The sequence below is a fragment of the Tamandua tetradactyla genome, chromosome 8 (genome assembly GCF_023851605.1).
Source record: "Tamandua tetradactyla isolate mTamTet1 chromosome 8, mTamTet1.pri, whole genome shotgun sequence".
NCBI classification, from domain to species: domain Eukaryota; kingdom Metazoa; phylum Chordata; class Mammalia; order Pilosa; family Myrmecophagidae; genus Tamandua; species Tamandua tetradactyla.
In genome coordinates, this window is record NC_135334.1 from 109,883,575 (window position 1) to 109,907,577 (window position 24,003).

At 40.4% G+C, this 24,003-nt stretch overlaps 1 protein-coding gene across 1 annotated transcript in view; it reads left to right on the forward strand.

The window, feature by feature from the left end:
• KIAA1549L (KIAA1549 like) overlaps positions 1-24,003 on the forward strand; it is a 320,630-nt gene that overhangs the window by 227,627 nt on the left and 69,000 nt on the right. The window contains exon 13 of the mRNA XM_077114789.1: positions 20,411-20,601. Coding sequence (XP_076970904.1) covers positions 20,411-20,601 — 191 coding nt within the window. The remainder of the gene's footprint in view (positions 1-20,410; positions 20,602-24,003) is intronic.

Below are 24,003 nucleotides of genomic sequence, written 5' to 3' on the forward strand. Positions count from 1 at the left end.
TCCAGGTCTGTGGCTCCATGGACACGCAGTCTGGCGTCCTGCCCTCCCTCCACGGCCTCCAATCCCTGCACCCCCTGCCTCCGGTGACCAGGAGGGGAACAGACCGAGGAGATTCTGAAGGCTGCTTTCCAGCCATGTAGCTCTCTGCCTGATATTCCCCGAGAGAAATATAATAACCTGTTATACCGGATGTTTGAATGATGCCTTACAATTGGCTGGGCCCTTCCAGGTCCCCCGACACCTCATTTGCTTATCTCAGCAGCACTGAGAGGTAGGTCACAGACCGGGCAGTTTTTATTGTCCTCATTTTACTACTGAGCAGTCCAAGGGAAAGAGAGACTGAGGGACTGAATCACACAGCCGGCAGCAGAGTGGTAACTCAGACCACATCTGAGTCTTGAAGCTCTTTCTACTTTACATCCCTTCCTGGACCCTAGGATATGGCAGGTGGAATCCCCTTCCTGCTCTGAACTTCCAAGTTTTGTCTGCCTGTGCAGGAATGAAGTGGTGCTTCATTCTTTGCACTTTATATCCATTGCAGTGTGCTCCAGCCACAGAGATTGTCCTTGCCACACGCCTAGTTCTTTCTGTGCATAATCACACCTTGCTTCAGATGCAAAAGGAGTCAAAGGATTTTGTTTTTTATTAAACCAAAACCTTGTTTTGCACAGCTGCAGCTTGATTAGACACAGCGTCTATTAAATAGCCAAACCCCAAGCAATACTGTCCTGTTTCTGTTGACACAAAGACACCCACTTCCTGGATACAGCACAGTGTTGGTAAGAAGTGTACATTGGGAATTACCCAATCAAGGAAAACGGAAACTGTTCCAAGGAGAGGTCTTTATTTTCATCTTCACTTAGCTACAGCTCTAACCTGCCAGATGTAACAGAAATTACCAGACCCTAATTGCATCCAAGCCCAGGGATGCAAAAACATGCCACACTGATATGGTAAATGGCAACTTCGTGTTATAGATAAAACCAAAATTTTATTAATTTGCCAAGATGAGTTGGGCCACACATGATTTCACTGTATCTTCTGACTTGAACGCTGCCTGAAGCTGGAACAGATTAATTGTTGTGGTTTTTTAGTTCCTTTCATGTTCCTGCCCGGTGCCTTGTACTGGGTGAGATATCTGGCTGATGTTGAAAATCAAGCAAATTGATGTTCCACGAGGAGATTGAACTGGCTTGTGTGTGGCAGCGGCGGGCTTGTCCCCCTCAATGGGGCTGGGCTACACAGGCTGATTTCCAAAGCCCTTTCATCATGGGAAACCAGTAGGGTGGAACTGCCTCTTTCTTACTGCAGCCTTCCTGCCTTTGCAGCCCAGGGACACTGCGGTGGCTGAGAGGGGAGGGAGCCGCCTGCATCGTATTCACAGCTTTGTGTGTGTGTGTGTGAGCAGAATTCAGTTAATGCCAAGGCGGCAAGGCTGAATGAGAAAGTTAGCCTCTGCCACCAGTGCACCATCTAGGAGGGTTCCAGGGACATCACTGCGTCTTTAGAAGGCAGGCGACATAACAGGGGGCAGACCTGGGGGTCCCTGCTGAGGCTCAGGTGTAAACTTTACATGCTAAGCAGAGGAGGCGAGGCTGCCTTTCCTGGGAACTGATGCCAGGCGAAGGATGCCCACAGCCTTCCTTAGAGACAGAGGGCTATAGACATAGGCCTGGCACTGCTGCTGTCACCTGGGCTTCCGCAGGTGGAATGTGGAGAGAATAATAAATGCAAGAGGGCCAGGAGTCACGGCTGTTTCCTTCCTACTTCACCTCTCCTTACCCTTTGCAATTGAAATTGCAGCCTTTTTGCAGTTTCCCCCCTTCTTATAATTGAGGAGGACATGGCAACCTGGGATGGGCTTCCTTAGGGGAAGATGTCAGACCACAGGCAGGGGCAGGATGGCGCTCCAAGGGCCTCTGATGGTTGGCATGAAAATCTGCTTGGGACAGGTCAGGCGTCCCCTAAGGACAGCCAGCGGTTTCCTCTCTCTCACGTACTACCCGTGTGGCCTCTGGTAAGTTTCTTAACTTCTTCGTGCCTCAACTTCTGCATCTGTGAAATGGGCATGATAATGGTACTTATGTGTAAGTTGTTTTGAGAATTAAGGGAGTTAATATAAGTAAATTATTCTGAACTGTGCCTGACACATAATAGATATCACAGACAAGTTGGCTTTTATTATTTACACGTGGTTTTGGATTTTTTTTTAATTTTCTTTAAGGTTTGGGTGACATATCTATGGGAGATGATTTTGATTGGAAAATTCTATAAAACCCCTTGAAGTAACTGTAGTTGGTTCACGATGTTGTATTACTGGGTCTGAGGGTCACTAGTGTGCATCCAGTGGGCTGCTAATTGACCTCAGGTCATTTTCAAGTTGAAGGTGGAAAGGTCACTGCCCCGGGAGCCAGAAGACTGAGGGGCTAGTCTTGAGTCTCTGGGCACTTAGCTCTGTGAATTTGGGCAGGTCCCTGAACCTTCTCAGAGCTCTTGTTTACTTATCTGTAAACAGAGACGTGGTGTCTGCCCTGCTGACTTCAAAGGTTGTTGTGTGGACGGAATGACTTGCCAGTGTTTTGCAGGGGTTGTTATTATGACCCTAAGAACAAGGGCCCCCTTTTAAGATTCCTTAGTGCCTTGATCTCTGTGCCCCTGTCATCATTTTTCCAGTGAACTGAAGCATCCAGGGGATGAGTCCTGCCCAGTGTCAAGGGTAAGGAGCCAATGCCAGGGAAGGTGGGGGCTAAGAAAGAGAGGACCAGAGCCAGTTCCTACCCCTAAATGGGGCCTGCGAAAGTCTTAGCTGCCCTTGGAGACTCCGTGCCTCACAGATGGGCCAGGAGTCTCAGCGTGGGAGCCAGGCCAAGTATCTCCGCAGGAGACCCCAACCAGGATGGCAGGCTGCAGCAGGAAAGCAGGGGCCGCCAGAGGAGCTACCAGGCATCGGTGAGATGGGTCTCACAAGACTGGGTCTAAATCCTGGCTCTCCTGAGCCTTGGTAAGCTGCTTAACCTCTCTAAACCTCAGTCTCTGCATCTGTCAGATGGAGGATCCTAAAATTATCTACCTCCTTGAACTACAGTGAGGATTCAGTGGCATTATTTAGGTAAAACGTTTGAGTGAGGCTGAAATGGGGAGCCCCTGGTGGGTGGGGAACCATTTGTTGTTCACCTTTATATCTCCAGCCTCAAGCACAGCCCCTGGCACAAACTAGTGCTTACTAACTGAAGTTGGAACGAAAATGAATTGGAAAATGCAGGGCATGGGGGTGCAGCAGAAAAGGGGCCAAGAGGATATGAGGCTGGGAAGGTGGGTACAGCCGGCTGTGAAGGACTTCACATGCCTTAGCAAAGAGTTTGGGTGCCATCAAAACATTTTTAACGGGAAAGTGATGTGACCCAAGATAGTTTTATTTTTTACCTTAACTACTTTTTTCTTTTTTTTTAAACTTTGAGGAGGGGTGTGACTGTTGTGTTGGGAGGGTTTTAGAGAAGCAATTCACTGGCCCCTGGAACCCTTGCTGGTTAACTGTGGAGGACCCGTAGACACACCTGCTACCTGGAGAGAGATGAACCTCCCAGCCTTCTGCTAATGTACCCCTGTCCTCGAATAAGGAAGCCCCGGGTGCCAGGCTCCATGCCAGCTGTTACACAAAATCTGCAGGCTTCACAGCAGCCCTCTGCTTGGAATGGCTATTATCCCTCTTTAACAGATGGGGAAACTGAGGCTCTGGGAGGCCAAGTACCTGCCCAGGTCCACACAGCTTCTATGATGGGCTGACTCCAAGGCCCATGCTGTTTGTTTTTAATCTCCTTTCTGATGATTGTTTCTATTTTTACAAAAAAAAACACTACACCTGTCCTCTCCTCCATTTATTCCCTCCCCTGGTAACCTCTCATATGCTTTCTATTGCTGCAAATTTACCATTTCTAGTCCTCTCTTAAAAGTGATATTCTATTTTTGTCCTTAGGTATCTTGCTTATTTCACTAGACATAATGTTTTCATGGGTCTTCCATGTTGCAGCATGTCTCAGGATTTCATTATTCTTCTTATGGCCAAATAATTTTCTATTGTGTCTACTGCATTTTGTTTATTCATTCATTTGTTGGGTTGTTAACAGCTTTTGGCTATTGTGAATAAGCTGCTGCAAACATTATTGTACACGTACCTGTCTGCAACCCTGTTTTCACTCTCTTTGGGTACATACTTCGAAGTGGGACTGCCGGGTCAAATGGTAATTCTATATTTAACATTTTGAGGAATTGCCATATTGCATTCCATGATGACTGCTCCATTGTACATTCCCACCAACAATGCACGGGATTTCCAGTTTCTCCTTATCCTCTTCCACACTTGTTATTTTCCATTTAAAATAATAATAGCCATCCTTGCGAGTGTAAAGTGGTATCTCATTGTGGTTTTAATTTGCATCCCCCTAATGCCTAATGATAAGCATCTTTTCATGTGTTTGTTGGCTATTTGTATATCTTCTTTGGATGTCTGTTTAGTCTCTGCCCGTTTTTAAATTATGTTGTTTGTCTTTTGTTGTTGCATTGTAAAGGCTTTTGGTATATTCTGGATATGAAACCCTTACCTGATGTGTGGCTTGAAACTATTTTTCCTATTCTGTAGTTTGTCTTTTCATTTTCTTGATAATTTCCTTTGATGCACAGAAGTTTTAAAATTTGATGAAATCATATTATCTATTGTTTCTTTTGTTGTTTGTGCTTTTGGTGTCATAGCTAAGACCCCATTGCCGAATCCCAGGTCATGAAGACTTGCCCCTGTGTTATTTCTAAGAGTTTTATAGGTTTAGCTCTTATATTTAGATCCTTGAGCCACTGAGTTGGCTTTTTGATACGATGGGAGGTAGGAATCTAAGTACATTTTTCTGCATGTGCATATCCAGTTTTGCCAACGCTATTTGTTGAAGAGACTGTTCTTTCCCTCACTGAATATACTTAACATTCTTGTCAAAAATCAGTTGTGTATAGATGTGTGGGTCTATTTCCGGACTTTCAGTTTTGTCCCACTTTTGTCTATCTTTGTGCCAGGACCACACTGTTTGATTACTATTACTTCTCAATAAATTTTTTGAAACTGGGAAGTGTGAGTACTCTAACCCTGTTCTTTCTCAATATTGTTTTGACTATGCAGGACCCATTGCACGTCTATATAAATTTGAGGATTGATTTTTCCATTTCTGCAAAGAAGGCTGCTAGAATTTTAATGGGATTGCATTGTATTTGTATATTGATTTGGATAATATTGCCATATTAACAATGTTAACTCTTCCAATCCATGAGCATGGGATGTCTTACCATTTTTTTAGGTCTTCTTTGATTTCTTTCAGCAATGTTTTGTGGTTTTTCAATATAACTCTTTTGTATCCTTAGTTAAGTTTTTTTCCTAGATATTTTATTCTTTTAGATGCTATTGTAAATGGAATTGTCTTCTTAATTTCCTCCTTGCGTTGGTCATTGCTAGTGCATAGGAATACAGTTAAATTTTGCTGAATTTATTTGTTGGCTCTAATATTTTTCTTGTGGATTCCTTTGAGTTTTCTGTCTATAAGGTCAAATAGAGATAGTTTTACTTCTTCGTTTCCAATTTGGACACCATTTATTTCTTTTTGTTGCTAAGGTGTTTTTTTGCCTTCATCCTACTTATGTAGTATTACAGTGATTGATTTTCATATGTTGAACCACCCTTGCGTTCCTGGGATGAATCCCACTGGTCATGGTATATAATCTTTTTAACATACTGTTGGATTTGGTTTGCTAGTATTTTGTTAAGGCTTTTTGCATCTATATTCGTAAGGGAAATTGATCTGTATTTTTTCTTTTCTTATTGTGTCTTTACTACGTTTTGGTATCGGATTAATGCTGGCCTCATAGAATGAATAAGGAAGTGTTCCCTCCTCTTGAATTACTTAGGAGAGTTTAAGAAAGATTGAAAATTAATTCTTCCCTAAATGTTTGCTAGAATTCCCTAGTGATGCCATCTGGTCCTGAATTTGACTTCGGTGGAAGATTTTGATTATTGATTCAATATCGTACTTGTTACAGATTTATTGATATTTTCTATTTTTCTTGAGTCAATTTTGGTACTTGATATATTTCTAGGAATTTTTCCATTTCTTCTAGGTTACCTATTTTGTTGGTGTACAATTGTTCTTAATATTCTCTTATAATCCTTTTAATTTCCTTAATGTGAGTAGTGATATCACCTTTTTCCTTCCTGGTTTTAGTTATTTGCATCTTTTTTCTTTTTTTCTTTGTCAGTCTAGCTAAAGGTTTGTCAGTTTTACTAATTTTTTTCCAAAGAACTTTTTATTTTGTTCATCCTCTCAATAGTTTTGTTATTCTCTATCTCCTTTCTAATTTTGATTATTTCCTATCTTCTACTAACTTTGGGTTTACTTTGCTCTTGTTTTTGTTAGTTCCTCAAGATGTAAAGATAGGTTATTCATTTGAGGTCTTTCATCTTTTTAGTATAAGCATTCATTGCTACAAATTTCTCTCTGAGCACTGCCTTTGCTGGAGCCCATAAGTTTTCGTATGTTGTGTCTTTGTTTAACTTGTCTTTATGTATTTTCTAAGGTCCCTTGTAATTTCTTTTTTAACTCATTGATTATTTAAAAGTATGCTGTTTCATGTTCACGTATTTCTAAATTCTCTAATTTCCTTCTGTTATTGATTTCCAGCTTCATTTTATTTTGGTCAAAGGGGTTGCTTTTTATGATTTCCATGTTTTTCAATTTGAGACTGCTCTTGTGCCCTGAAAATTGGTCTACCCTAGAGAATGAACCTTGTACTCTTGAAAAGAATGTGTATTATGCTTGTTGTTGGGTCAAGTGTTCTATATATGTCAGTGATATCTAATTGGTTTATAGTGCTCTTCAGGTCCTCTATTTCAAATTGATCTTCTGTTTAAGTGATCTATCTAGTATTGAAAGTGGTGTACTGAAATCTCCACCTCTTAGGCAGAACTGTCTATTTCTCCCTTCAATTATGTCAGTGTTTGCTTCCTATATTTTGACAGTTTTCTGTAGGTTCATATATGTTTATAATTGTTAAATTTTATTTTTGAGTTGATCCTTTTATTGATAAATAATGTCCTTCCTTGTCTTTTTTTTATTAATTAAAAAAAATTAGCTAATACAACATTTAGAAATCATTCCATTCTACATATGCAATCAGTAATTCTTAATATCATCACATAAATGTATGATCATCATTTCTTAGTACATATGCATCGATTTAGAAAAAGAAATAGCAAGACAACAGAAAAAGAAATAAAATGATAATATAGAGAAAAAATAAAAATACAAAATACAAAAATATATAAGAAAAAAACAAAAAACAAAAAATTATACCTCAGATGAAGCTTCATTCAGTGTTTTAACATAATTCCATTACAATTAGGTAGTATTGTGCTGTCCATTTTTTTTTTTTTTTTTTTTTTTTTTAGAAATCATACCATTCTACATATGCAATCAGTAATTCTTAACATCATCACATAGATGCATGATCATCGTTTCTTACTACATTTGCATCGGTTTAGAAGAACTAGCAATACAACCGAAAAAGATATAGAATGTTAATATAGAGAAAAAAATAAAAGTAATAATAGTAAGAACAAAACAAAACAAAACAAAAACCTATAGCTCAGATGCAGCTTCATTCAGTGTTTTAACATGATTACTTTACAATTAGGTATTATTGTGCTGTCCATTTTTGAGTTTTTGTATCTAGTCCTATTGCACAGTCTGTATCCCATCAGCTCCAATTACCCATTATCTTGCCCTGTTTCTAACTCCTGCTGAACTCTGTTACCAATGACATATTCCAAGTTTATTCTCGAATGTCAATTCACATCATTGGGACCATACAGTATTTGTCTTTTAGTTTTTGGCTAGACTCACTCAGCATAATGTTCTCTAGGTCCATCCATGCTTCATAAGTTTATCCTGCCTTAAAGCTGTATAATATTGCATCGTATGTATATACCACAGTTTGTTTAGCCACTCGTCTGTTGATGGACATTTTGGCTGTTTCCATCTCTTTGCAATTGTAAATAACGCTGCTATAAACATTGGAGTGCAAATGTCCGTTTGAGTTTTTGCCCTTAATTCCTTTGAGTAGATTCCCAGCAATGGTATTGCTGGGTCGTATGGCAATTCTATATTCAGCTTTTTGAGGAACCGCCAAACTGCCTTCCACAGTGGTTGCACCATTTGACATTCCCACCAACAGTGGATAAGTGTGCCTCTTTCTCCGCATCCTCTCCAACACTTGTCATTTTCTGTTTTGTTGATAATGGCCATTCTGGTGGGTGTGAGATGATATCTCATTGTGGTTTTGATTTGCATTTCTCTAATGGCCAGGGACATTGAGCATCTCTTCATGTGCCTTTTGGCCATTTGTATTTCCTGCTCTGAGAGGTGTCTGTTCAAGTCTTTTTCCCATTTTGTAATTGGGTTGGCTGTCTTTTTGTTGTTGAGTTGAACAATCTCATTATAAATTCTGGATACTAGACCTTTATCTGATATGTCGTTTCCAAATATTGATTCCCATTGTGTAGGCTGTCTTTCTACTTTCTTGATGAAGTTCTTTGATGCACAAAAGTGTTTAATTTTGAGGAGTTCCCATTTATTTATTTCCTTCTTCAGTGCTCTTGCTTTAGGTTTAAGGTCCATAAAACCACCTCCAGTTGTAAGATTCATAAGATATCTCCCTACATTTTCTTCTAACTGTTTTATGGTCTTAGACCTAATGTTTAGATCTTTGATCCATTTTGAGTTCACTTTTGTATAGGGTGTGAGATATGGGTCTTCTTTCATTCTTTTGCATATGGATATCCAGTTCTCTAGGCACCATTTATTGAAGAGACTGTTCTGTCCCAGGTGAGTTGGCTTGACTGCCTTATCAAAGATCAAATGTCCATAGATGAGAGGGTCTATATCTGAGCACTCTATTCGATTCCATTGGTGTATATATCTATCTTTATGCCAATACCATGCTGTTTTGACCACTGTGGCTTCATAATATGCCTTAAAGTCCGGCAGTGCAAGACCTCCAGCTTCGTTTTTTTTCCTCAAGATGCTTTTAGCAATTCGGGGCACCCTGCCCTTCCAGATAAATTTGCTTATTGGTTTTTCTATTTCTGAAAAATAAGTTGTTGGGATTTTGATTGGTATTGCATTGAATCTGTAAATCAATTTAGGTAGGATTGACATCTTCACTATATTTAGTCTTCCAATCCATGAACACGGTATGCCCTTCCATCTATTTAGGTCTTCTGTGATTTCTTTTAGCAGTTTTTTGTAGTTTTCTTTATATAGTTTTTTTGTCTCTTTAGTTAAATTTATTCCTAGGTATTTTATTCTTTTAGTTGCAATTGTAAATGGGATTTGTTTCTTGATTTCCCCCTCCGCTTGTTCATTACTAGTGTATAGAAATGCTACAGATTTTTGAATGTTGATCTTGTAGCCTGCTACTTTGCTGTACTCATTTATTAGCTCTAGTAGTTTTGTTGTGGATTTTTCCGGGTTTTCGACGTACAGTATCATATTGTCTGCAAACAGTGATAGTTTTACTTCTTCCTTTCCAATTTTGATGCCTTGTATTTCTTTTTCTTGTCTAATTGCTCTGGCTAGAACCTCCAACACAATATTGAATAATAGTGGTGATAGTGAACATCCTTGTCTTGTTCCTGATCTTAGGGGGAAAGTTTTCAATTTTTCCCCATTAAGGATGATATTAGCTGTGGGTTTTTCATATATTCCCTCTATCATTTTAAAGAAGTTCCCTTGTATTCCTATCCTTTGAAGTGTTTTCAACAGGAAAGGATGTTGAATCTTGTCAAATGCCTTCTCTGCATCAATTGAGATGATCATGTGATTTTTCTGCTTTGATTTGTTGATGTGGTGTATTGCATTAATTGATTTTCTTATGTTGAACCATCCTTGCAAACCTGGGATGAATCCTACTTGGTCATGATGTATAATTCTTTTAATGTGTTGTTGGATACGATTTGCTAGAATTTTATTGAGGATTTTTGCATCTATATTCATTAGAGAGATTGGCCTGTAGTTTTCTTTTTTTGTAATATCTTTGCCTGGTTTTGGTATGAGGGTGATGTTGGCTTCATAGAATGAATTAGGTAGTTTTCCCTCCGCTTCGATTTTTTTGAAGAGTTTGAGGAGAGTTGGTACTAATTCCTTCTGGAATGTTTGATAGAATTCAGATGTGAAGCCGTCTGGTCCTGGACTTTTCTTTTTAGGAAGCTTTTGAATGACTAATTCAATCTCTTTACTTGTGATTGGTTTGTTGAGGTCATCTATTTCTTCTTGAGTCAAAGTTGGTTGTTCATGTCTTTCCAGGAACCCATCCATTTCATCTAAATTGTTGTATTTATTAGCGTAAAGTTGTTCATAGTATCCTGTTATTACCTCCTTTATTTCTGTGAGGTCAGTAGTTATGTCTCCTCTTCCATTTCTGATCTTATTTATTTGCATCCTCTCTCTTCTTCTTTTTGTCAATCTTGCTAAGGGCCCATCAATCTTATTGATTTTCTCATAGAACCAACTTCTGGCCTTATTGATTTTCTCTATTGTTTTCATGTTTTCAATTTCATTTATTTCTGCTCTAATCTTTGTTATTTCTTTCCTTTTGCTTGCTTTGGGATTGGTTTGCTGTTCTTTCTCCAGTTCTTCCAAGTGGACAGTTAATTCCTGCATTTTTGCCTTTTCTTCTTTTCTGATAAAGGCATTTAGGGCAATAAATTTCCCTCTTAGCACTGCCTTTGCTGTGTCCCATAAGTTTTGATATGTTGTGTTTTCATTTTCATTCACCTCTAGGTATTTACTATTTCTCTTGCAATTTCTTCTTTGACCCACTTGTTGTTTAAGAGTGTGTTGTTGAGCCTCCATGTATTTGTGAATTTTCTGGCACTCCGCCTATTATTGATTTCCAACTTCATTCCTTTATGATCCGAGAAAGTGTTGTGTATGATTTCAATCTTTTTAAATTTGTTAAGACTTGCTTTGTGACCCAGCATATGGTCTATCTTTGAGAATGATCCATGAGCACTTGAGAAAAAGGTGTATCCTGCTGTTCTGGGATGTAATGTCCTATAAATGTCGCTTAAGTCTAGCTCATTTATAGTAATATTCAGATTCTCTATTTCTTTATTGATCCTCTGTCTAGATGTTCTGTCCATTGATGAGAGTGGTGAATTGAAGTCTCCAACTATTATGGTATATGTGTCTATTTCCCTTTTCAGTGTTTGCAGTGTATTCCTCACGTATTTTGGGGCATTCTGGTTCGGTGCGTAAATATTTATGATTGTTATGTCTTCTTGTTTAATTGTTCCTTTTATTAGTATATAGTGTCCTTCTTTGTCCCTTTTAACTGTTTTACATTTGAAGTCTAATTTGTTGGATATTAGTATAGCCACTCCTGCTCTTTTCTGGTTGTTATTTGCATGAAATATCTTTTCCCAACCTCTCACTTTCAACCTATAGTTATCTTTGGGTCTAAGATGCGTTTCCTGTAGACAGCATATAGAAGGATCCTGTTTTTTAATCCATTCTGCCAGTCTATGTCTTTTGATTGGGGAATTCAGTCCATTAACATTTAGAGTTATTACTGTTTGGATAATATTTTCCTCTACCATTTTGTCTTTTGTATTATATATATCATATCTGACTTTCCTTCTTTCTACACTCTTCTCCATATCTCTCTCTTCTGTCTTTTCATATCTGACTCTAGTGCTCCCTTTAGTATTTCTTGCAGAGCTGGTCTCTTGGTTACAAATTCTCTCAGTGACTTTTTGTCTGAGAATGTTTTAATTTCTCCCTCATTTTTGAAGGACAATTTTGCTGGATATAGGAGTCTTGGTTGGCAGTTTTTCTCTTTTAGTAACTTAAATATATCATCCCACTGTCTTCTAGCTTCCATGGTTTCTGCTGAGAAATCTACACATAGTCTTATTGGGTTTCCCTTATGTGTGATGGATTGTTTTTCTCTTGCTGCTTTCAAGATCCTCTCTTTCTCTTTGACCTCTGACATTCTAACTAATAAGTGTCTTGGGGAACGCCTATTTGGGTCTAATCTCTTTGGGGTGCGCTGCACTTCTTGGATCTGTAATTTTAGGTCTTTCATAAGAGTTGGGAAATTTTCAGTGATAATTTCTTCCATTAGTTTTTCTCCTCCTTTTCCCTTCTCTTCTCCTTCTGGGACACCCACAACACGTATATTTGTGCGGTTCATATTGTCCTTGAGTTCCCTGATACCCTGTTCAGATTTTTCCATTCTTTTCCGGATAGTTTCTGTTTCTTTTTGGAATTCAGATGTTCCATCCTCCAAATCACTAATTCTATCTTCTGTCTCTTTAAATCTATCATTGTAGGTATCCATTGTTTTTTCCATCTTTTCTACTTTATCCTTCACTTCCATAAGTTCTGTGATTTGTTTTTTCAGTTTTTCTATTTCTTCTTTATGTTCAGCTCATGTCCTCTTCATGTCCTCCCTCAATTTATCGATTTCATTTTTGAAGAGGTTTTCCATTTCTGTTCGTATATTCAGCATTAGTTGTCTCAGCTCTTGTATCTCATTTGAACTATTGGTTTGTTCCTTTGATTGGGCCATATTCTCAATCTTCTGAGCGTGGACAGTTATCTTCTGCTGCTGGCGTCTGGGCATTTAGTCAGATTTCCCTGGGTGTCGGACCCAACAAGGTTGTAAGATTTGTCTGTGAAATCTCTGGGTTCTTTTTTTCTTATCCTGCCCAGTAGGTGGCGCTCGTGGCACACGTTTGTCTCACGTGTATGGAATGGATCCCCCCGGTCACCGATCTCCGCGGCCTGGGGATTTCCGATCCAATTCTCTCCGTTGGTTCAGGGGCTGCGCGTGGTGGGTGCGTCAGCCGCCGCGGCTTGAGGGGACCCTGTGGCTGGTCGCCAGCCGCAGCGGGCCTGGGGAATTCGCCACCGGACCAGGAATTCGCCTGCGGGGGAGGGGCGTTGGTCACCGGCCGCCGCGGCCTGGGGAATTCCCCACCGGACCAGGAAGCCACCCGCGGGGGGGGCCACCGCGTCTTGGATAGCCCTCTGATCTGAGACTCGTAGCCGCGGACTCGAAGCCGAGACTCAAAGCTGCCCGCAAAAGAGGGGCGCCGGCCGCCTCGGCTTGGGAAACTTGCCTCTCTGAGACTTTCAGCCGGCCCAGGAAGGAGGGAGGGAGTAGCTCTGGCCGCCGCAGCTGCTCGGGAAATCGCGCGCCGCTTGGGAATCTCACCGCAGCCAAGTCTCGCAGTCAGACTAGCCAGTCCAGACTGGGGTACGCTGTGTGTCCATTCCCTGCCGTAGCCCCGGGAGCTGTTCTGCACTGTTTCAGTTCACCTAGTAGTTGCTTTGGAGGAGGAGGAACTAAGACGCACGTACCTTACTAAGCCGCCATCTTGGCCCGCCCTCCTTCCTTGTCTTTTTAAACAGTTTAACTTAAGGTCTATTTTGTTTGATATTAATATAGCCACCCTAGCTGTCTCTTGATTACTGTTTTCATCAAATATTTTTTCCATACGTTCACTTTCAACCTATTTGCACTTATGGGTCTAAGATGAATCTCTTGTAAACAGCATATAGTTGGGTCATGTTTCTTTATCCATTCTGCCAAGCTCTGCCTTTTGATTGAAGGGTTTAATCCATTTACATTTAAGAAATTATTGATAAGGCAAGATTTACATCTGCCATTTTGCTAATTATTTTTGTAAGTCTTGGACCTTTATCTCTCTCTCTTTTTCTGCTTTACTGCCTTTGTTTTTATATAGATGATCTTTTATAATTAGCCATTTTGGATCACTTATCCTTTTCTTTTGTGTAGATTTTTAAGATATTTTCTTTATTGTTGCCATGTGGATTACATTTAGCATCTTAAATCTATTATAGTTTAGTTGGTGTAATTCTAACTTGATTTCAATAGTCTATACATACACTGTGTACCTATATCCCTCTATCCCCCCTTTTTGTGTTGTTCTTGTTATAGATTATATCTTAATGCATTGTGTGCCCAGTAACAAAGATTTATACTTGTTTTTTGTGCATTTGAATTTTAAGCCTTATAAGGAATAAAAGACAGCATTACAAGTGGAAAATGAAAGAATACTGGCGTTTATTAACCATATTGTTTCTTACACTGGAGACCTTGATGTTTTCTTCCAGAATAGATGCTAAATAGTGTCCCTTCCTTTCAATATGGAGGACTCCCTTTAGCATTTCCGGTAAGGTAGGTCTAGTGGTAATGAACTCTCTCAATTTTTTTTTTGTCCAGAATGTATTAATTTCTTTCTTGTTTTTGAAGGACAGCTTTGCTGAGTATATTATTCTTATGTACCAGGTTTTCCTTTTAGCGCTTTAAATATGTCCTTCCACTGCCTCTAACCTCCATGGTTTCTGTTGAGAAATTGGGCGTTAATATTAAGGATCCTTTATATGTGATGTATCACTTCTTTCTTACTATTTTTAAGATTGTCTTTGTACTTGGCATTGCACTCTTTCATCATAACGTGTCTCTGCATAGATCTGTTTCAGTTCATCCTGCTTGGCATTCATTGAACATCTTGGATTTGTATATTCATATCTCATCAAATTTGAGACGTTTTCTGCCATTATTTCTTCAGTTTTTTTTTTCTGGCTGTTAATCTCTTCTCCTTCTGAGACACCTATATATTGATGTGCTTGATAGTATCCCTCTGGTTCCTCTGGCTGTGTTCGTATTTTTTGTTTCATTCTTTTCTCTTTCCGTTCCTCAATCTGAACAATTTCAATTGTCTTGCCTTCAAATTCAATGATCCTATCCTGTCTTCTGCTTCTTCCAATCTTCTCTTGAGCCACTCTATTGAATTTTTTGTTCAGTTATTATACTTTTTTTTTTTTTTTTTTTTTTTTTTTTTTTTTTTTTAAAGAGGGAGGAAGGGAAGGAAAGACAGAGAGAAGGAAGGAAGGATGGAAGGAAGGAAGGGAGGAAGAAAGGGAAACATCTTTAAACATTTTCTTGTTTTATTGTATTTTGTTTGTTTGTTACATGGGCTGGGGCCGGGAATCGAACCGAGGTCCTCCGGCATAGCAGGCAAGCACTTTGCCCGCTGAGCCACCGCGGCCCGCCCGTTATTATACTTTTGAGTTCCAGAATTTCTATTTGGTTCTTCCTTTATAATTTCTATCTTACTATTGAAGTTCTCATTTTGTTCATATACTGTTTTCCTGATTTCCTTTGGTCCTTTGTTCAGTTTTTCCTTAATTCATTAATCCTATTAATGAAATTTGTCATAAGATCTTTGATTAATAATTCCAGAAACTGCACTTCCTTTGGAATATTTTCTGTTAAATTCTCTTTTTCCTGTGACTTGGGCCATACTTCCCTGTCTCCTTGTATGCTTTATAATTTTTTGTAGAGAACGGGACATTCCAAGTGTTACATTGTTGTCACTCTGGAACTCCAGTTCTCCCATTCTTCAGCACAGCCGACTAAGAACAAAAGAGAAAAAAATCAAGGAAATAAACGGGGGATTACTAACAAACAGACAAAACATCCACAAAAATGAAAAACAAGGGGAAAAATGAAGTGTGCTGCTTCTCTAAGTCTCTTGTGATGTGCTGGTGGGAAACAGAAGCTGCTGCTGTCTAGGCTGAAACCTAGACCAGCATCCCTGCTGAACCCTCAGGTATCTGCCAGACCCAAAAATACAAAAGAAAGAGAAGAAGTAAACCAACCAACTAAAAAGAAAAAAAAAAGAGAGGTGCACTGGCTCGTTATGTCCCAGTAGATGTAGTATAAGGCCAAAGGATGCTGCTTTTGAGAGAATCCACTCGGCTGGGGTTGAGCTCCTGATCCTTTACAGTCTTTAGTCCAAGGATGTTGCTGTGACCCATAAGTCACTTCTGTGGAGAGGGCAGAAGCCAAGGCCAGGGTCTATGCCGGCCTCTCAGGGATCTGCCAGACCAGGAAACACTCACATATGGAAGAAAGGGGGGGGGGGGAAGAACAGCCAAAGAAGCTGTTGTCCAGGTGGAGCTGGTGGAAGGCTTGAAGCACTGCTGCCCAGAGGCTGACACCGAGTACAGCTTCTACACCAGTCCCTCAGAGAGCCAACAGACCAGCCTCCACGCTCAGCCCCAACTTTCAGAGGAAGAAGTTTCTCTGCCAGCCCTGGCCCCAGCAGGCTGCTCCCCGAATTCAGCTGCGTTGCAAAGCTGGGTCTCCACAGCTGCTGTTGCAAGGCTGAGCAGTGGGCGCTGGTCACCTGGTTCATGCTTTCACTTACAGAAACTGGAATCTTAGCAGCCTCTCGCTTCCTCTCCTCTTGTGGTTGGTTTATATGTCCATTTTGGTTCCCGGGTTACCATCTAGTTTCTTCCTATCTCTTTCCCGCTCTTCCATTTTCTAGTGGTGGGAGCAGTTTGTAAAACTTCCTATTCCACTGTTCTGCGCCTGAGCTCTTCCTAACATGTTTTTTAGGAAGATAACTTTGGAGATTTAACTTTGGAGTGAACATGGAAATGTGCTGAATGGAAGCAACAGGGCCAAGCAGTTTATAATGAAACAGTGGGTTTGGGGAGAAACATATCTGAAGTAGAATCCAATTGGTGACTGTGATGGTTAATTTTAAAAGTTAATTTAATTTCATTTTTAAAAAATCAAAAGCATTCCCATATAAAGTCAGGAATAATACAGGAATGGCCCCTTTCAGTACATCTAAGTCAGCATCCTACTGAAGGTTCTAGCCTGTATTTTGTACAGACCAGAAAAAAGAAAGAAAAGATATGTAAATATTGGAAAAAATGAAACAAATAGATAATTTTCTAGAAGATATGACTGTCTTTATGGAAAACCCAGAAGGAAATCTATGTTGTTAAAATTAAAGAATATCAGTAAGGTTTCTCACATAAAAAAAAAATCTGTTTGCAAATTCATTAGCTTTTGTACACACCAGAAATAATTCGTTCTAAAATATAATTTAATGGATAGAATGACTTACGTTACTGACAAAAAGCAATACAGGCTGGGAATAAATCTAGCAAAATATACACAAGGCCTATGTGGAGGGAAATGATAAACTCAAAGTTTTATCATTAAAGATCTAAATAGGTATGTGGAGGAAAAATACCCTGTTTTAGAATAAGGAGACTCAATACTGTGAAGACGTCAATACACTCATGTTGATCTGCAGATTCGATGCAACTCCAGTGAAAAATCCCAACTGGATTTCTCATAGAACTTAAAAATTATTTGAAAAAACCACAAATCACTAATAGCTAAAGGCACCCCTGAATAACCAAATCAGGAGATGGAATTTGCCTTGGTAGCCATTGAGGTCAAGCTTTGGTAATTAAAGAAATATTGTCACATTGCAAGGTTAGAACAGTTGCCTGTACAGGACAGAGAGGCCAGAAACAGACACGTGCATATATGGACACCAGACTTTTGACCGTGGGCATAGCATTATTGTGCTATGAGGACTATTAATTTTTAATTAATTTTTAAAAAACTTAAAACACAAAATTTATGTGTAAATCTTTAAATGGGCAAAGCGAAGATATAACATTTTGAAGGCAGTGTAGAGAAGCCTCAAGATGTCAGGTTCAGAAGATTTTCTTAACAAAACGCAAAAAAGCACAAACCATAAAGAAAAAAGGTTGGTCAATCTATGTAAAAATTAAGAAATTAGACTCATTCAAGAGTCCACAGAGAATGAAGATACAAACCAAGAAGAAGACATTTGCACCACATTAAGTGACAGTGTATCTGGTGCCTGTATTTAGGGATCTGCAGGGAAGCAGAACCAAGCGGAGATGTACGTATTTATCTGTGTATGTGTTTATATGTATATGTGTATATGGATATGTCGGTATGTAAAAAAAAAAAGTATGCGTCAACCTGGCTAAGTTATGGTGTCCAGTTGTTGGGTCAAACACTGGCCTAGCTGTTACTGTGGAAGTTATTTCAACAATCAGCTGACTTCAAGTAAAGGAGATCACCCTCCAGGATGTTGGCTGGCCCCAGCCAGGCAGTTTAAAATAGCAGCAACTACTGAGAGGTCCAGGGATCAGAAGGAATTCTGCTAAAAGACTCTTTCCAGAGTTCCTAGACTAAGGAAATTGGGCTCAATAATTCAACATCACTCTCAATGGAATTTCCAGCCTCTAGCCTGCTCTATGAATTTGGACTTGCCAGCCCCCATTATAGCATTAGTCAATTCCTTATAATAAATTTCAGTATATATATCTATAGATATAGCTATAGATAAATGTATATATAACACTGATACAGTGACCAGTTGGTTGTGGGGGGAGCAGGCAATTCAGTATTTTAGGGACCTTGTCAAGTCATCCAAAGGCTCCTTTTTGTTCATGCAGCACCCCCATAAGGGAGGCATAAGAGCAGGCATGTTCTCCCCTCAGCAAAATTACTATTTTAGAACCACATTTCCAGCTCCTGACATCTGAACGTCAGTGGTCGCCAGGGGTCAGACAGTGAGTGTCTCTGTAGAGGGAGAGGTGTATATTTCCCAGAGTAAGTCTCCCAGAGAATCGGAGGGACCCTCCATGGCAAAGCCAGAGGCAGTTAAAATGAGGAAGCTTTGCTTGATTTAGCAATAAAACTCCATCCTGTTTTGAGACAGATTAGTGCAATCTGATGGGTTGGGTACAGATCTAGACTGTTCTGTCTGGTTGCAGACTCCCTGTTGCATTTCTTGCGAATTTAGCTGCTGAAGGTTGAGTTTCAATCATATCAAGGTCTGATAGACTCCAAATGGTGGAGATCCTCAGAACTTTTTGAAGGGAATTATTGCTGTCCATTTCACTTGGGGTGTAATCTAGTAGAAAGACAAATAGTGATAGCTAATATTGATTGAGCATTTATCATGAACCAGCACTAAATGCTGTACATACATTTACTTATTTAAAGAATGGCCCATTGTGCACGGTTTGTTCCAAGAATGTAGTGTATGTGGAACACCTGCTTTCCTTCTGGGAGTCTGTAATTTTGGTACATGCTGGGCAGAGGGTGTCTGTGTGAGCAGCCCCTAAGAAAAACCTTGGCCACCAAGTCCCTACTGAGCGTTCGTGTCACGTAGCACTCCACCAGTGTTGCCATAGTTTGTTGCTGGAGGAATTAAGCACATCCTGTGTGACACCACTGGGGAGGTGAATCTTTTGCAAGCTTGCACCTGGTTTCTTGCAGACTTCCCTTTCTTGCCTTTTCCCTTTGCTGGTTTTGCTTTATATCATTTTGCTATAGTAATCACAGCCACACGTACAACTAGCAACACATTTTCTTTTAATCCTCACAAAATTGATGCTAAGAATGAGGGTAGTTTAATATCATTCTCTGTTACACACAGTTCATCATGTTTACACTATTATCTCCATTTTATGCATGAAGAAACTGATGCTCAGAGAATTTCAGTAACTTCCCCAAGGTCACACAGCAAATAAGTGGTAGTACTGACATTTGGACCCAGGCAGTCTGCCATTCTTCACCGCTACTCCAATTGGTATTGTGCTGTTTGGAGTACAAAGAAGATTTGAAACACTCCCAGGAATTGTTTAAACGTGCCTCTTAGTTATTACCCTACTAAATAGATGTCTGTGGGGTTTTGCTCACAGCTGCCCTGTTCGCTTGGGATTTCAGACACTGCACAATAAAAGCCTTGCTAATTGCCCAGTAGTAAATTATTGGAGAGCCAGCCTGCTTAAGGGAAAAGTCTGGATCAGATTAAAGAGTGATTCCATAAATTCCGTTTTATTGTTAATGATTGTGCTGCCTCATTTTATATCATATTTCCCTCTGTTTTCATATCTGCGATCCTCTTTCGGAGTTATGGGTGGTGAAAGTAACAAAGATAGGATTATGTTTATATCTCACGTGAGAACACTGAGGCTCAAGAGTTCAAGTGACTTGGCACAGTCACACCTGTTATTACACATAATGCTACGTGAGAGTTGAGTTAAGGGATGACAATATTTCCAGGTAGGAGTTTCCGCAGGGCCCGTTTTAACCTATCAATGAAGAGTTGTTTCTAATTAACGGTGTCCACTGATTTAAAATTAATGTTCTAAAATCCTTGAGATGGTTGTTCTCCCACACATATTTGCATCTTGTTTATTTTTCTGAGCAAATCTTATCTATGGAGATGCTGCAGCTGGGTGGCATTAACACAGATTCTGATTTTGCAGAGGCAGAGATAACAATGGGGATTGGAGTTAACTGTTGCTCATCAAAAAGCTAAACGTGGTCCCATAACATGCACTTTCTCACCTGCCTTCCTCCTCTTCAAGCCACCACGAGAGTCACACTTCACTGGAAATATGACTGCAAATCTCTTTCCTCTTTGCAGCCAGTGCAAGGCTTTGATTATGCCAAGCAACATCTGGGCCAGCAAGGGGCAGATGAAGAGGTCATCCCAGTAACCCAAGAAACAGTGGTCCTCCCACTTCCCATTAGAGATGCTCCTGCCTCTCAGGAGAGAGACATCACTCAGGACGGGAGCACCATCAAGACGGCCAAGTCCACGGAAACCAGGAAGAGGTAGGCGCTGGGCAGACTTTTGCCTCTCCTTATCAGCGAGAGAAATAACTGATGGCGAGAGCAGCTGAAGTCCTTGAGTTAATTCTGCTGTTCTCTTGCAAGGTTCCCCTTCACGCTCATTTCAAATGGCAGCCAGGGAAGAGGATGGGCCCCACAATGCTTGCTTTAGATGAGCCACCCTTTGTATCAGCCATTAGCCACCGCAGCAGAGATTTAGCTCTTATATTTATTATAACAGATTTGGCATTGATGTCACACATATTTTTTAAACTATCCTAGAAGCAGAGCCTTTGATTCAGTATAGTTGTATTTTATCTGGCAGTTTCTTAATAGAATTTTATGATTTCATTTAAAAGCCATTCTTTTTTTTTTTTTTTTTTTTTTAGTTTTTCTATGAACTTTGACAGGTATTGGGAGGGCTACAAAAATGAATGAGATTGATTCCTGGCCCCAAGGATGTCATGATAAAGGAGACAGAGATAAATAACTGGAATACTGGGCACAGTGGGTAGGTGCCTGCTGTGGAGTCTGAACAGAGTGCTGTGGGGAAAGAGGAGAAGAGACTTAGTTCTGACCAGGGAAGGCTTCCTGGAAGAAGTTGTATTTTAGCTGAGCCCTGAATGTGAGTGGGATGTCAGTAGGGAACAAGGTAGAAGTGTCCAGTTGGAGAGAGCTGGGAAAGAAGAGGAATAGTCCTGTTCACGTGATGGTTTGTGTCCTTGGAGTTGAGGGTTCATAGTGGTTGACATATAGTGAAGGATGAAACTAGAAATGGATGAAGATCTTGGAGGGTCTTGACCACAAGGCTGAGGAGTTTGACCTTTATTCTCCAGGCAATGGGAGAATACTGAAAATTCTCCAGGAAGGCAGTGATGTCCAATTTGTATTTTAAAAAGACTACTCTAGGGCAGTGTGGATGATAGATGAGTGATAGATAACTTGGAAGCTAGCAGATTTATTTGGAGGTCTTGGTATGAGCTCTTTGTAGAGAAAATGAACCCTACAGCAGGTGCTATTGGTTGGCTAAACCAACACCCATTGCCAACCCACTTCTCCCTTGCCTGAGACCACAACGGTGGCTGGAAGGGGTATATCCTTTCTTCTCACCTCCCTCTCTTCCTCTTTCCCTTCCTTCACCTGACATGTATTTATTGATTGTCTTCTATTTACCTGTCACTGGAGCTAATCAGTGACCAAAAAAATTTCTGCTCTTGTGCAGTGTACAGTCTGGTGGGGAGATGTAGACAGAAAACAGAGGAACAGCAATATGGTGTGCCAGGTGGCAACGAGTGCAAAGAAGAAAACCTATACATGGTAGAAAGCTAGAGAGATGGAAAGAGGCAGTGATGCTATTTTAGAGAGGACGTTGTGGGGTGGGGTGGAGGAGGCTCTCTGATAAAGTGACAGTTGAGAAAGAAGTATAATGAGGTTTAAGCCATGAGGCTGTCTGGGGGAAGAAGTTTCCAAGGGGATGGAATAATACATACAAAGCCCAAAGGAAGAAACTTCTTGACATGTTTAAAGAAGAGTGAGAAGGCCAAGGAGGTTGGAGTGAACTGTGGAAGAAGAGTTGGAGATGAGTCAGAGAAGTGGCCAGGGGTCAAGGCACATCAGGCCTTACAGACTGAGTCAGGACTTGGAATTTTATTGTGAGTAAAGATCAGAAGTCATGAGAGGGTTTTAAGAAAAGCAGTGACATGATCTGATTTGCAGTTTTAGAGGCTCACTCTGGTTGCTTGGTAGAAAAACAGGCTGCAGGAAAACAGAGTGGAATAAGGGAGACAAGTTAGGAAGCTGTTGTGATAGTCCAGGTGGGAGATGGGATGGTGTGGACCGTGGCATGTAGGTAAGAAGTGGTTTGATTCTAGATACATTTTGCGGGAAGAACGGGCAATATTTGCTGGCAGATTGCTGTGGGGTAGGGAAAGAGGGAGGAATGAAATTGTCATTCATGGTGTTGGAGAAGACTGGAGGAGAAGAAAGTCTGAAGGGGAGGATCAAGAGTTTGGATGTGGGCACATAGGTTTGAGATGCCTGCTAGACATGCAATGGGAATGTGGAGAAAACAGTTAACCATATAGGCCTGGAGTTCCAAGGGGAGTCCAAGGTAGAAATATAAATACTTCACAGTATTTAGTCCTTTGAAGCTATGATACTAGAGGAAATTAGTAGGAGTATATAAATAGAGTACAGAAGCTGTCCAAGACTGGAATCCTAGGGCTTTCCAAAGATTTGAGGCCCAGAAGATAAGGGAAATCAACAAAGGAGACTGAAAAGCATCAGGAAGGGAGGAGGGAGGAAAAAGCAAGACTGGTTTCTAGGAAGCCAAATGAAAAAAGTATTTTTAGGTTGGAAGGAGGGCTCAATTGTATCAAATGCTGCTGGTATAAGTCAACTAAGATGGTTTCATATTAGTTTGCTAAAGCTGCTGGGATGCAGTATACCAGAAATGGAATGGCTTTTAAAAAGGGAATTTAATAAGTTGCACGTTACAATTCTAAGGCCATGAAAATGTCCAAATTAAGGCACAGACAAGAGATTACCTTCACTCGAGAAAGGCTGATACTGTCTAGAACTCCTCTGTCAACTGGGAAGGCATGTGGCTGACATCTGCTGGTCTCTTGCTCCTGGGCTTCATTGCTTTCAGCCTCTTTTTCCTGTGGTTCCCTCTCTAAGCATCTGTGGGCCTTCACTTAGCTCCTCCAGAACACAACTCTGGGTTCTGGCTTGCTTAGTATCTCATGGGAAGGCACATAGCAACATCTGCAGGGCTCTGCCTGTGTCTAGGCATCTGCTCTCTCTGTTAGCACACCAAGCATCTCCAAACATCTGTGTCTCTGTCAGCTCCAAAGTAACTGTTCTCCAAAGGCATCTGCATTTGCGTTTTCTCCAATATGTTTACCCTTTTAGAGGATTCTAGTAAAATAATCAGGACCCATCTTTAATGGGTTGTCACATCTCCATCTAATCAAAAGGTCACACCCACAATTAGGTATGCCACCTCTCCATGGAGGTAATCTAATCAGAAGTTTCCACCCTACAGTATTGAATCAGCATTAAAAGAAAAGGCTGTCCCAGTAAGATTGGATCAGGATTAAAACATGGCTTTTCTGGAGTACGTAACACTTTCAAACTAGCACCGGTTCTGAGGAGCAACTATTGGACTTGAGAATGTAAGTCATTGGTGACCTTGCTAAGAGCATCTTTGGTTGAATAGTGAGGATAAAAGGCTGATTAAAGAGTCTTCAACGGAAAATAGGAGGAATAAAAGTGGAGACAGCAAATATCGACATTTAATTTGAGGAATTCAACTGTAAAGGGGAGCAGGGGAAGAAAATGTGAGAGCAAGCAAAGTTTCGTTGTTGTTTAACAAGGGAGGAATTACAGCAGGTTGGTTTGCTT